The sequence below is a fragment of the Saccoglossus kowalevskii genome, chromosome 12, assembly GCF_978046115.1.
Source record: "Saccoglossus kowalevskii chromosome 12, keSacKowa6.1, whole genome shotgun sequence".
In the NCBI taxonomy this organism is placed as follows: domain Eukaryota; kingdom Metazoa; phylum Hemichordata; class Enteropneusta; family Harrimaniidae; genus Saccoglossus; species Saccoglossus kowalevskii.
In genome coordinates this window covers 24809568-24822991 of record NC_140652.1, presented here as the reverse complement: position 1 = coordinate 24822991, position 13424 = coordinate 24809568, and the positions used below count along the sequence as shown (strand labels likewise).

Below are 13424 nucleotides of genomic sequence, written 5' to 3'. Positions count from 1 at the left end.
CTGGTGTTGAAAGTCGACGTAGGTGGATTTTTCAATGAAAATATAAGCCCCCTAAAAAAATATTTGATGATAATTTTTTGAAAATTCGAACCCCAAATAAGGGTCCACCAGCCGTTAAAACGCCCAGGGCGATTATTTGGATGGGCGAATTTACGGCAGAATCCGGTATGAAATCTCTAAAACTGAATGCATTCTTCATTCCCTGGACACTGTTTGAAGGTTATGCCTACTGCCTTATCAGATATGTAGTTGCTAGAGTTCAAGGTGAAGCAGCATTTGCTAAAATCACAGATGGCAAAAGTGGTTCACAGCATTACCTCGTTTCCATGTTCCTTAGCAACATCCATTTTTTCAATACCAAATTTTCGTAGCAAATCTCTGATATACCCAATAAATAGAAGAACAAAGTAGCTCAGACAGGTTTCGATAACGGCACGCAAAGGGGCTTCCTCGAACACTTCAATAGCTTTGGATCTCCATTTTGAAACCCGGACCTTGGAATAAAAATTGGAAAGCACAAGTATAATTCTAATTTAGATTATCAAAACATATGTTTCTTGAGATATCAGTGGAACAGGCGGACACACACACATACATACACACTAACTGCAAAGACTCCCAATAAAACCTTAAACGTACAATGGCTTACCTTTGATGGCCCTCCATTCATAGTAACATTGTTATTAATGGTAGCATCAACTCTGCAATGTAGCTTCTGATCTTTCATTTTGCTTGCTACTCGCTCATCAAACTTCATAATATTTTCTCTTTAGTATATCTCATCTAATAACTGTAATATAGAAATAGAACAAATATGTTTAAATAAGTATCATTCACTATCAATATATTAACTGTGCATATAATATCTTATATTGTAAAATACTTCATTTTCGCTTGGACTTTTTTTTTCGCTATTTTCACAGTTAAAATAAAATCCAGCGCATATACATTTTTTCCTATATTGTACATCCAGTTCATCAAAATCAGTGAAAATGAAACTTCATACAAAAAACCTAAAAATGTTTTCAGCAAAAAACTATTCCAAGTAAAATAAAGTAGTTTACAGTCATCTATACAGCAGTGAAAATTTCTCTGTCCTAGTGATTTTCGCAACATTTTGTTTTAATGAATGCTGTATGATCCTGAAATCGCAGTAATATTTGAATGGTTTACAGTATTTTTAAGTATGTTCCCAAATTCTTCGTGTCTAATAATAGTTTGGATTTATGCTCTTGAGTATTAATCTAGGCATTATCAATGCCTGGCAACAGCAACACGTGAAAACAACAGTCAAAAAGCTCTCATAAAACTGTAGTAGCTAGTTATTGACACTTGAACACTCACTTGAGTAACATGTACGCTACATATTCGACATATAATCCCATAGAAAAACATGGTACGTGTTCTGTGATGTAACTCTACCCCTGAGAATATGCAAAATTTAATTGTCTAATTTGCATACCAATTACCTCTCAATTTACTAAAATAGATTAAAATTTAGCATGTGTATAATATTAGTACAGATGAATGTCTAATAATAGCACTGAAGAGACATGCATATAGCTTGTATTATCAAATGTCTGTGCATATTAACTAGTTAATTTCCATATGTTGAATTGTGGGTGGGGCTAGTGTAACACGCTTGTTTCGTTGCTCTTTGATCATTAGCAAATACTAAGAATTTATTTTAATTACTGGGAGTTTTAGTGCCAATTCTATATGCTTGTGTTATGAGTTAACCATGGGTATCAGTTTTGTTTTATTGAGAATCATCATTAGACTGATTTCACACCCAAGAAGTTGGAAGTCGGTCTTGATTGCAGGGCCGGTTTTTCTAAACCAGGGAACAGGGGCGCATCGCCCTGATACTTTCGGCTAGCGTCCTCTTACCGAATGAACTTTCAATTCATAAATCTATTTCTTGAGCCATGCACTTCCGTGCTGCCGTACAACATGAAATCTTTCTCAAATATATTTTTCTCTGTGAAAACTTCTTAGCAACACCAATGTGTCTGGACACCAAATACACTAAAGTTACTCCAAAAATATTTCAATGGCGATAATTACACTGTTAAAACGGCACAGAAACCTTCTGATATGTCGTTTCCAAGTCAATCCGTGTGCTCCCTCTTGTTCATTTTTTCTAGAAAAACCTCTGACTATGTATATGCCATATTTACAGTAGACAACAATGAGGTGCATATGTTATGCATTTGTACATTTCGTGCCAATAGACCATTTTCCATTCACTGCGTCTTTCATACATCTCGCGAGATCTCGCAATTGTACGGAAAATCACCTTATTAGGAACTTTTGAGATCCTAATGGCTGCTCATTTGCATGACCATAATCTTAGTTCGAAGAAAGTTCTTGAATTTGTAAATTCTCCCAAAGATCTTGCTAAACATGCAGTAATGCATGAAAAGCAAAGCTTATTGAACTTGTAGAGCATGCTGATAAACTAAATGTTCGTCCCTTTGACGCCTGGTGATCATGGAATATCGAGTAAGCCCCGTTGTTGTACAAAACCGTTATACATACAGTTGTAATTTACTCTTGCATTTTTTTCAGAAAGTTCCAGGGATTGAAAAAAAACACGGCCAATAATAGTTACGTGTACATATAATATATTTATTTGCTACAAACTATATGTACAGAATTTCCTACTGTAATAAAAACATCGCTGATATCTTCACGTCCACGTTTGTGGCTATCGTCACTGAGGTTGTCGTTGTGCATACAAACATACACATGGCCATTCATCGTATCTATCCCGAGAATAAGAGTGGCAAACTAAACGAACAGTGAAGAAGAAATATTATTTTCTATATGTTGAAAAGTTTCGTGGAAAATTATGGAAAGTAACGTCTAAAAGTCAAGGATATTTTTCCATTTTTTTTAATTGCGCTGGAAGAACACCAGGAACATTGCAATACCAGTTAACCATTTATATGTCTGTAGGTCCGAATCTGGAAATAATATGGTGCTAATTGGGTGCATACAATGTTGTATTAATTCAACCTCACTCCAAGCACTGAACACCACTGTCATTCGGGTACTTTATTACGCCCTCTAGCGATATTCTGGCAAAAACACACAGCTCGAAAGTCAGTAATTGCATGGTCAGTTTATTAAATTAAATTAGATAATGCATTTGAATAGTTGGAGTCTTTTGAACACTCAATTTGATTATATGCCAACAATGTGGTCGCTTTACCCTAATTTTGATTATATAACCCATGCATTGACCATTTCACATGACTCATGCCTCACATGGATTGAAACAAGTACATGCATATAGCTTGTATTATTAAATGTCTAATAATAGCTTGAAAATAATCTGTTATATTGCCTTTTTTTCAGCTAGTGATGTTTTCACTATTGAATATCTCATAATAGCTTGCAATTAATCTGTGCAGTTAATTAATTTGCATAATAATGATCAATGATATGTATATATAAACATATAAGGTTAATGTGATTTGAAATTTAGTATACACATAGTGCTTGTATTTTTGATTGTCTGACAATTATTGGATTTTACCAGAAGTTTAAAACTTGCATTCAAATTAATCACCCCGGTAATTTGGAGAAAATATATTAGTTCTGCAGTTTCATACTAGGTGCACCAAACATTACGCAGAATGTACATTGGTCTGAATTTGTTTGCGTATGGTCCGGTCAAACCCTGGGGCTGCCATGTTTTGTTTTTATTAATAGCAGACGCTTACGTAAATAATCGTTCCATATTTGGAATTAGCATTTGGAAATAACAGAACATCCAATCATTTATTCCATTCCATCAGAGCCTGTCTAATAGGTCAAAAAATATATACAACACAAAAATGACTTTATATTAATAAATAATTCATATGACAACATAAACAAAAGAATTAAGCCACATGTCAAAACCCATACATCATGACCTTCCTTATTTGGGAAATGCATTTTATACATACATACATACATACATACATCATATGTCACATTGTAGCACTTTTCTTTGTTTATGCTGAATGCGACACATGCATGAATCTTTTTTTTTTTGCTGGCATTTTGGGCTGTTATTTCACACTAAATTATGGAAAGACTTCTAATAATAGATTATCACAAGAATTATGCCGAGTATTCGCTCATGGAGTTAGGGATATTACTTCCCTGTGTACAAATACTATAAAATGACTAATTTTCACTGGGTTTAAATTTCGCCGATTTACCATTTCAGGCATATTCAGTGGGTTTTAAATTCATGGTTTTATCATTTAGATAATGTGTTCTATGCTAAATTTTACATATTCACTGGGTTTCAATTTAGCCCATTTTCCAGTCACTGAAATAAGCTAAATTAAAACCCAGTGAATAATTAACCACTTTACAGTACTAGTAACCTCATAAATAGTAATGACCTCAATGAGCTAACTGAAAGACAGTCAATAGTCAGTCTCAATCCCAGTCCTTAACCATAGCATAGACCAAATTACGGAATTTTAATTGTTTTGCTTCAAATTCATTACCGTCTACTGATTTAAAGAAATGTAGTAAATTATTGAAAGTGAAAAATCAAAACAGTACCTGGTAAATGCGAGTCCAATAGATGATGTGATCTGATTGCATCTAAGATGACAAATGCAGCATAACAAAGGCAGTGTAAAACAAAGGCTGGCTGAATATGTGATCATTTACAATACTAGTATCTGGTCAGCCTCTGTTTCACACCCACTCTGTGTTTGTGAAAGTGGGCTAAACCAAAACGAAGATAGGGGGGTGAAGCACTACATTGATTCTCCTGATCAAACCATGGGGTGATGAAATAATGTTAACCATATCATATCTTTTTGCTAGCTTTTCTGCTATTTTGATTATTCAAATTAATTTAATTTAAATTAAAGTATATTCTCACAATGAGATTGTTTTAGCTTACATTGTAAATCATGTATTGATTCAAATTTGTTAAAAAGACAAGTACCGTAAAATCTGTATTAGAAGCCGCATCTCTGATAGAAGTCGCACCCATTCTTTTTGAATAATTGAGAACCCATCTTGAATTTTCAAGGTGAATGTTCCAGTGAAGCACTTCATTAGGACTATGTGTATGTAACAATGCCCTCACAGTTTAGAATCAGTTTACCAACAGCCAATCATATTGCTTCTTTCATCAAAGCGCTTGGCCAAGCCATCAAATTCCTCGCCACAAGACACTCCTATTAAAGACGCGCACCACTCTATCATGTATTTCTAAGGGCTCTGCGCAAGCTTCTGCGAAACGCCGGTCGAAAAGCCTGTGAAAATAGCTAAAATCAAGAAAACAGCACAAACTTAATTTAAGTATGTTGCATATGTAGGGGTAATCTTGTTACACTGTTCAGGGGAGTGTCAACAACCATCCCAAAGTACTGTTTTCTGAGAGTATTCTTTGTTTTCACCATGATGATTGCCAGGCAGTGAAAATACCTGCCCCGAGAATAAATATCACTAGGTACAGTGGAAGCTATGTTGACTTGGATGTCGAGACAATACAGCGACGATATCCATACATCATGCAACTCACATATATTCAGACCAAAGCTATTCAAGCTACTTAGTTCCGAGTTTGATGTGTTCGTTTTTAATCGCACTGGAAATGGTAAATCATTATGCTATTATGCTTTATCGTACTTGTGACCATCGAGTGTGGTAATATTGTTGTCACCGCTGTTATACAGTAGGTGTTATACCTCAAAGCTCATGATGTCACTGCAACATATATCGGCAGAAATGAAGCCGAAGACATCGAAAATGAAAAGCTCCAAGCACTTTTTGGCAGTCATTGTAACAAAGCTTTCTATTGGTTGGTAAACGTGACATACACGGTTATGAATGGAGTTACCACACGGGGTTGTAGAGGGAGGAATGTTCGAACGGAACAACACCATGCAAGTCATCATTTCTCATATGTGTAGACGCTCTAGTAGATGCCGCATCCATTATTGCATTGTACATTTTAATAGATGCAGCGGTTTCTAATACAGATTTTACAGGAAGCTATTTCAACATGCTTTATATTAGCTAAATGGTATTGATTCAAAGTATAAAATAACATAAACTTAGCTTAGTTATTAGTGGTACAGTTTTTAGAACTAGATGAAAATGACAAGATGTTCCTTACAAAATGACCTAACAAATATCTATTGAATTCTACAGAATTGAATAGATTTTTATTAATATTTACAAAAGTTGTGCAAATTTTCATACAATTTCTTTTGGAAATGAATTTTTTTATACATATTATATTCAATCTCATAAAAATCCAATAGTGATCAAAACTCCATTAAAATTCAACAGAAATTCTACGTAATCTCTGTAGAATAATTTCACAAGTGGTAGCTTCAAGTGTAGACAGCCTCACTGCTATTGTTCAGTTTGAATTTGGCGTTGACGAGATTGTTTCCCAGAATGGAACTGTCTGAAGGCCACCATTGGAAGTTCTAAGAAACACTTCCAAAATTGTTCATGAACTTGGAGTGAGGGCTGATATTTATAGAAAAAATGTCACAAGTGGTAGCTATATCTGAAGTACCGGTAATACATGTTTTACTATTGCTTCAAGTGTAGACAGCCTCACTGCTATTGTTCAGTTTGAATTTGGCGTTGACGAGATTGTTTCCCAGAATGGAACTGTCTGAAGGCCACCATTGGAAGTTCTAAGAAACACTTCCAAAATTGTTCATGAAGTTGGAGTGAGGGCTGATGTTTATAGAAAAAATGTCACAAGTGGTAGCTATATCTGAAGTACCGGTAATACATGTTTTACTATTGCTTCAAGTGTAGACAGCCTCACTGCTATTGTTCAGTTTGAATTTGGCATTGACGAGATTGTTTCCCAGAATGGGACTGTCTGAAGGCCACCATTGGAAGTTCTAAGAAACACTTCCAAAATTGTTCATGAAGTTGGAGTGAGGGCTGATGTTTATAGAAAAAATGTCACAAGTGGTAGCTATATCTGAAGTACCGGTAATACATGTTTTACTACTGCTTCAAGTGTAGACAGCCTCACTGCTATTGTTCAGTTTGAATTTGGCGTTGACGAGATTGTTTCCCAGAATGGAACTGTCTGAAGGCCACCATTGGAAGTTCTAAGAAACACTTCCAAAATTGTTCATGAACTTGGAGTGAGGGCTGATGTTTATATAAAAAAATTTTAATATTTTTCAACCGTATTTATTCAGAAAGACCTTGAGTTATTTTTAAATTACTGCAAGCCTCTTTATTTACGACACTGAGAAAACCAAAAATTGTTTTTAGCTGTGGACATTTAATTGAGCTAGTGAAGGAGTCTGTGATTATCACAAACTTTTTTTCTACACAAATACTATTCAAAAGATCTACTGATAATTTATAAATTTAAAACCTTGTTTTATTTCACACATGTATTTTGAAAATACATTGAATAGGTCATGAAATGAACCAGTCTGAATATGATCTTAGACTTAGAGAGGGGTAACTGTATAAAATATGACAGCCTTAATTTGAAGAAAATGGCCACCAGTCAGCCATTTTGAAACAAATCTGCAAAAAATGAGCATCAAGACATAATGATTAAGGTACATGTATGTACTAAGTTTGGACAAAATACATCTTTACATGACCAAGATTTAGTTCTGCAACCACAGAAACGTTGATTTTGGCACTAACACGGCCGCCATTTGGCCATCTTGAATCTGATCATGAAACAAATAAATGATGATGTATGTGTGAAGCTTAAACTCGATTGGTTGAGGCCAGTCAGATGTGCATGCACAGAAATACTGTCAAATGATTTATTTTTATTGGCATTTAACTTCAACATTTCGATGTTTTGAGCAATTTAACCGTTTTTTTATGTTTAAGAACTTTGCAGGTAATCAATGAGTTGTATCTTTATTTTATGTTTCACGAATTTAATTAAGCAAATTTTACTTCTCAGAAAAATAGAAAAATTAAAAAGCAGTGAATAATTGATGCATATACAGTATGAATCGCAAAAATCATTTTCCCGAATCAGTTTTAAAAACAATGAGCACAAAATAAAAAGCAATGATCACTGGTGCAGTAGATTCAAATTTAGTGACACTGATATGGAACAAAGTATCTTGATGGTTACTGGAGATAATAATTTTTATAATAATAATTTTATTAGCCTTTGAAACGGCGTAAAAAGTAACATACAAGTCAACAACAACAAGAAAAGAAAAGAAAAAGAAAAAACAATCTATAAGAAGCATTAATTCATACATGAATTCCCATAGGTGGGTGAGAAAGTTTCGGATTTTCGTTTGGTGTATTATTTCCCAAATCCTTATTGATTGCCCATAAAGCATCACTGAAGAGAAAATTAAATTTGAAATTAATTCCTCCTGAGAAAAATCTATGTTCTCCACCACTTTCCACTATTTTATTGGTCAGTGCTGAATAGAATTTACTTCTCAAGTGGTTAGTTGATTCCATCATTACAAAGCTTACATACCCGTCACCTTTATAATTTTCCCATCCTGAGATATGATTTGCTTGTATTAATATTACAATCACCTACAACAGGACTGATGCATGACCTCTGAAGGTGACCCAGCATTTCAATGGAATCTGCTTTCATTTCACAACGTATGTAATTGTGACATTTTTATTGATAATATAACCTGTATACCAGAAGGTGTGACCTTCATACCAGGATGTGCAACTTTTATACCAGGATGTACAAACTTTACACCCGGATACAGGACTTTCAATAAAAGGTATATTGATTTCAACAAATTGTTAAATATTGACTACTGTAAAGTGGTTAATTTTATTATTTAATTTTGCTTATTTCGCTGACTGGAAAATGCGCTAAATTAAAACCTAGTGAATATGTAAAATTTAGCATGGAACACATTATCTAAATGATAAAACCGTGAATTTAAAACCCACTGAATATGCCTGAAATGGTAAATCAGTGAAATTAATTAAAACCCAGTGAAAATTAGTCATTTTACAGTATGCAAATTTACTTAAATATTAATATAAACATATATTACCATACTAAAGAGTTAATTAGTATGCAAATTAGCTAATTGATAAATTCAGTTTTATACCAGAAACTAAACTAAAAATGGCAACACCACACTGATTTTTGTTGTCCTGAATCGCATGGTGACACTTTCTATATGGGAATAGCTGAAGTAATGATCTATGATGAACATCATTCAACATTTCCTAATGATGTTAACATCACGCAACCTCAACACTAATCTCATAGCGCAGAACTAAGTTATATAGAATACCAGGAAGTTAGGCAGAGGATTCTCCGAACCCGCCTATTCACATAGTTCATACCCACCATAGACTCTGGTCAGTCAAAATGACTATTTTGATCTGTAGGCATTAATCAGCAATTCTGCCAATGACGGAGAGATAGAATCAAGGTCAGGGGGAGCCCCATGACCCCAAGATACTCTTTCCCATACGTCACAAAGCACGTGACCGAGGCTATGTGGTGGCACCATTACGGCTGGATATGCACTCTGGCTCCTTTCTCTCCGCATCGAGAACTTAGACCAATGCTACGGAAAGAGTGGGGTGGTTGGGAGGGACCCTATGCTGGGTATGAACTATGTGAATAGGCGGGTTCGGAGAACCTTTTGCCTAAATTCACTACGTTCAATTACCCATCATAGACTCCGGCCTGTCAAAATGACTATTTTGAACTGTAGGCAGAGTCAGACGCCGATAGGTGGCGGGCTTTCCGGCAAACAGAAAAATTATGAAAGTCTTTTCCCAGTCCGAGATGATACACTCTACAACAATCACTCAACACCTTAGTTAAGACCCAAAGAGGGCGATGTCTTACCTTGCCTGTGCTGTTCCCGCAGCAAGAAGCCATAAATGCTGCTACGGTGACAGGGTTCAGTGTGCTTGAGAAAGCTAGACCCAAACCCAATTCAGGGGGTATTATGCTTTCGAAGTAAAGACTGAAACAGTTCTGCATGAGGGCATAGATTGAAAAGCGGGACGTGCTAGCTTCCAGGGATTGCTGATGGTAGGGAAGTCTGTCCACAAAAATGTCGAGACTGACTTATCGCCTATGCGCAGGGACCCTTGTGGTCATTCGGGCTGGGTCAGCAATCAAAGTCTGACCCGCTACGACAGAACCCAACCTAAAGGGACCCTCCTCAATGGATTGGGTGTCTCTTAGGTAGTAGTTGATAAAGACGTTCTGTGTTCTCCAGAAGCCTACCCTCAGTATGTGCTCGAGGGAGGGGGAGGCGCGCCTGACGCTAGCACGAGTGAGTTAGCAATCTCACAGACCACATGCTCTCGTACTTGGTGTCTCTGCAAGCTCTGTGTTGAGGAAGTTACAGTATTATAGACCTCTAATACAGTCGCAGTAATCCACCTGGTGATGGAAGTCGGGGAGGCTGGCCTATCCTGCTTGCCTGGGTCGTAAGACAAAGACATGTGCTAGGCACCCCAGGGGTATCAGCCACTCTGTGTTCTGGAGACAGAGCCGCCCTGAAAGGGTGTCTTCCAGACTGTTCCTTGACCCTGAAAGGTGGTGTGTGGTTAGCTCCACATTGTATTCCAGGCACCAAAGAAGAATTTTGCTCCGCTAAGACTGACAACGATGAGGAACGCATCCCCCCCTCCTTCTTGAAGAAGACCACTGCTGTGTTGCCTGTGCGAAGCAGGACTCTGTGGTCTCGAACTACGGGTAGAAAGTGTGGTAGTGCTAAGTGCACTGCTTTCAGTTCGAGCCGGTTGATATGGCGTTCCTGAAACTAATGCAGGGCATACACCTTGGGGTTGTTCGTCCAATAGATGCACTCCCCAACCTTGGAGGGGGAATCTGTTGCCAGAGTCATAGCTGTGGCGAGTGGGTCCAGAGGAACCCCCTGTCCAAGGTTGGTCAGTGACAAACACAGGGGAAGGGCTTCCTTCACTTGGTTCGAGATCAAAACCTGCCTATCTTATTCCAGTAAGAGAGCTCGGTGTTGTAGCACCAAGCCTTGTACCGGGCGACTGCGTAATGCTGCATGGGGAACCACCCTTCGAGCCGAGGTCATCATTCTGATGATCCGCATTAGTTCTTGAGGGACACTGAGGGTACGCTGACTAGGCGTTCGGCTAGGCAGTCTAGCGCTAAGCAACACGCTAGAAATAGCTATACCAAGCTTACCATGCCCAGGACACCAACTGTTGCGTTGGGTAGGGATGGGCCTTGTCTGATTTACTAAAGAGCCCAACTGGTGAAGTAAATCCTGTGTTAGCCTTACTTGCTTGGCTAATAACCCTTGTTTGAGTTATGTAATAACCAGTCGTCTAGGTACGGATTGATGTGTACCGCAGCAGCACCACCTGTTCCATCCATTCTGGTGCAACGTAGGGGGCTGTGCATAACCCGAAGGGGGGCACCTGAGATTCAAATACTTGGCCTAGCTGGGCAATTCGAAAGAGATGGCAACTCGCCGGATGCATTGGTATGTGCCGGTAGGCTCTGCTTAAGTCTAGTGGGGCTAGCCAGTCGAAGCGATAGATGGAGAGAAGAATGCTGAAGGCATCTCTATGCGAAACTGGACGCCCGCCACCTGTAGATTTGGTACTACGAACACATTTGAGTAGAAGCCTGGACTTAATGCCGGCTGATCTACCCTGTGTATGGCGCCCTTTTCCAGCAAACTGTCTACTTCCTGTCTGAATGCTTCCGCCTTGCGGGAGTCCCCTGGCAACGCCCAATAGGGGAGACACTGACGGGGGAGATGGAGCTTTCAGTGGTATCCTGTAACAGAATGTCACCACCTTGAAAGTCCAGTAAGTGGTTGCCTTAGGATCAAGAGTGGAGGTATTCACATCGTATCACTAGGATCGATGATACTCCGCATCACTCCAGCGGCATGGCTCACAGAGTCGTTACGGATGCAAGACTCTGAGGGACCGCCCGAGGTACCGGCTATATCTGACACAAGCGAACTGTCTCCTTTCAACTTAAATATGTGAGGGAGAGCGTGTTCGACTGTACGACTGTTCGACGGATCCACAAAGAGACCGGCAATGGGTCCATAGGAAGAAAGACCTCCAGGGGCACAGCCTCGCTGTGGCCAGTAAAATCGAGTAAACCATCGCCTGAAAACACAGACTGCGAGGATGCCATCCGATCAGTGGGGGGAACGGAAAAATAATGGTACCTCCACAATCGGGCATCCTACTCGACGTCTCAGTACACAAAGTACCGGTAGCCGAGCGCGAGGACTTCCCACTCACGCCAAACACGCAATTCACTTCAACTAGATGAGCGACCTTGTTGTGAAAATACGAGCGACGCAGTCAGTCTCAGCGATTTGCATGGCTCTGAAAAAACATCTCAGGCCTCAGAACTCCAGTGAAAACACACGGCTTCAAGGCAAAACCCTGAAACCTGCATGCAGCCACGGCAAAAAATAGCATTTCGGATGCGGGTTCTATGCTGGTAAATTCTTATTATAACCACTGCACAGTCGTCTTGAAAAACGAGGAGACAAAAAACAGCGGCGACATCTATCAATTTATAAATACATTGATCAAGCATAAAATGAACACGACATGCATGAGGGAAGCGAAATACAGTTGGAAAAGGTGACGCAATGAAACTAACAAGTGATTAAGTTATGTTGTTGCCGGGTTTTTTTGTTACTTTGTTGTGAAAAATGCTACACACAAAGAGGAAATCGACACAAGGGTAAAAATGACAAGAAAAACTTATCCTACCAGCTACAATGTCGGTTATCGCACCGCGGCAACAACCCAAGCCAGAAACCCAGAAAGGAAAAGGAAGGCTATGCAGGCAGAGCCGCTAAACTTCATCTCCGTCGATGCGGAGAAGGAGAGCGAATATCCAGCCGTAATGGCGTCATATGGCCTTGGTCATGTGGTTCGTGACGTAAGGAAAAAGATCTCCCTGACCTAGATTCTATCTCTCAGTCATTGGCAGAATCGCTGAATAATGCCTACAGTTCAAAATAGTCATTTTAACTGACCGGAGTCTATGATGGGTAATTGAACGTAGTGAATTTTGCTTATTTTGCTTGAAAACAGCCTATTTTGTTAAAAGGAAAATACAACAAAGAAACAAAAAACAAATCTGCCTACGAACTGTGTACAGCTAACACCTGCATATTTCTCTGTTACAAGATTGAAAACTGATCCATCTTCTGGCAACTTACAACTCTAAATACCATAGTTACAGTAAACTTGATGTCAGAAATAAAAAAATTATAAGTTTGTGAATACATTTTTGTCAATATGTAAGAGTTATGGTAAACAAACTGTTCTTTGTTTATATGACCAGGCTTTCTGTATTTACTTTATACACTGTCTTAACACTTCAATAAAATTGAAAATCATCTGTCAATTATATGTATAATGTTTGATATGAACTGGTTCCTGAAAATAGAAACATT

At 38.3% G+C, this 13424-nt stretch overlaps 1 protein-coding gene across 2 annotated transcripts in view; it reads right to left on the bottom strand.

Annotated features, from left to right (window-relative positions):
* LOC100370904 (serine palmitoyltransferase 2-like) overlaps positions 1-13424 on the bottom strand; it is a 35025-nt gene that overhangs the window by 16007 nt on the left and 5594 nt on the right. Inside the window, exons 1-3 of one of the 2 annotated variants that reach the window (XM_085506530.1) lie at positions 4573-4698; positions 650-790; positions 318-494 (exon numbers count right to left, since the gene is read on the bottom strand). In XM_085506530.1, the coding sequence (XP_085362656.1) occupies positions 318-494; positions 650-757 (285 nt within the window). In that variant the 5' untranslated portion in view covers positions 758-790; positions 4573-4698. Of the gene's footprint in view, positions 1-317; positions 495-649; positions 791-4572; positions 4699-13424 lie in introns of those variants that run through there. The other variant, XM_085506529.1, reaches the window with a different exon arrangement.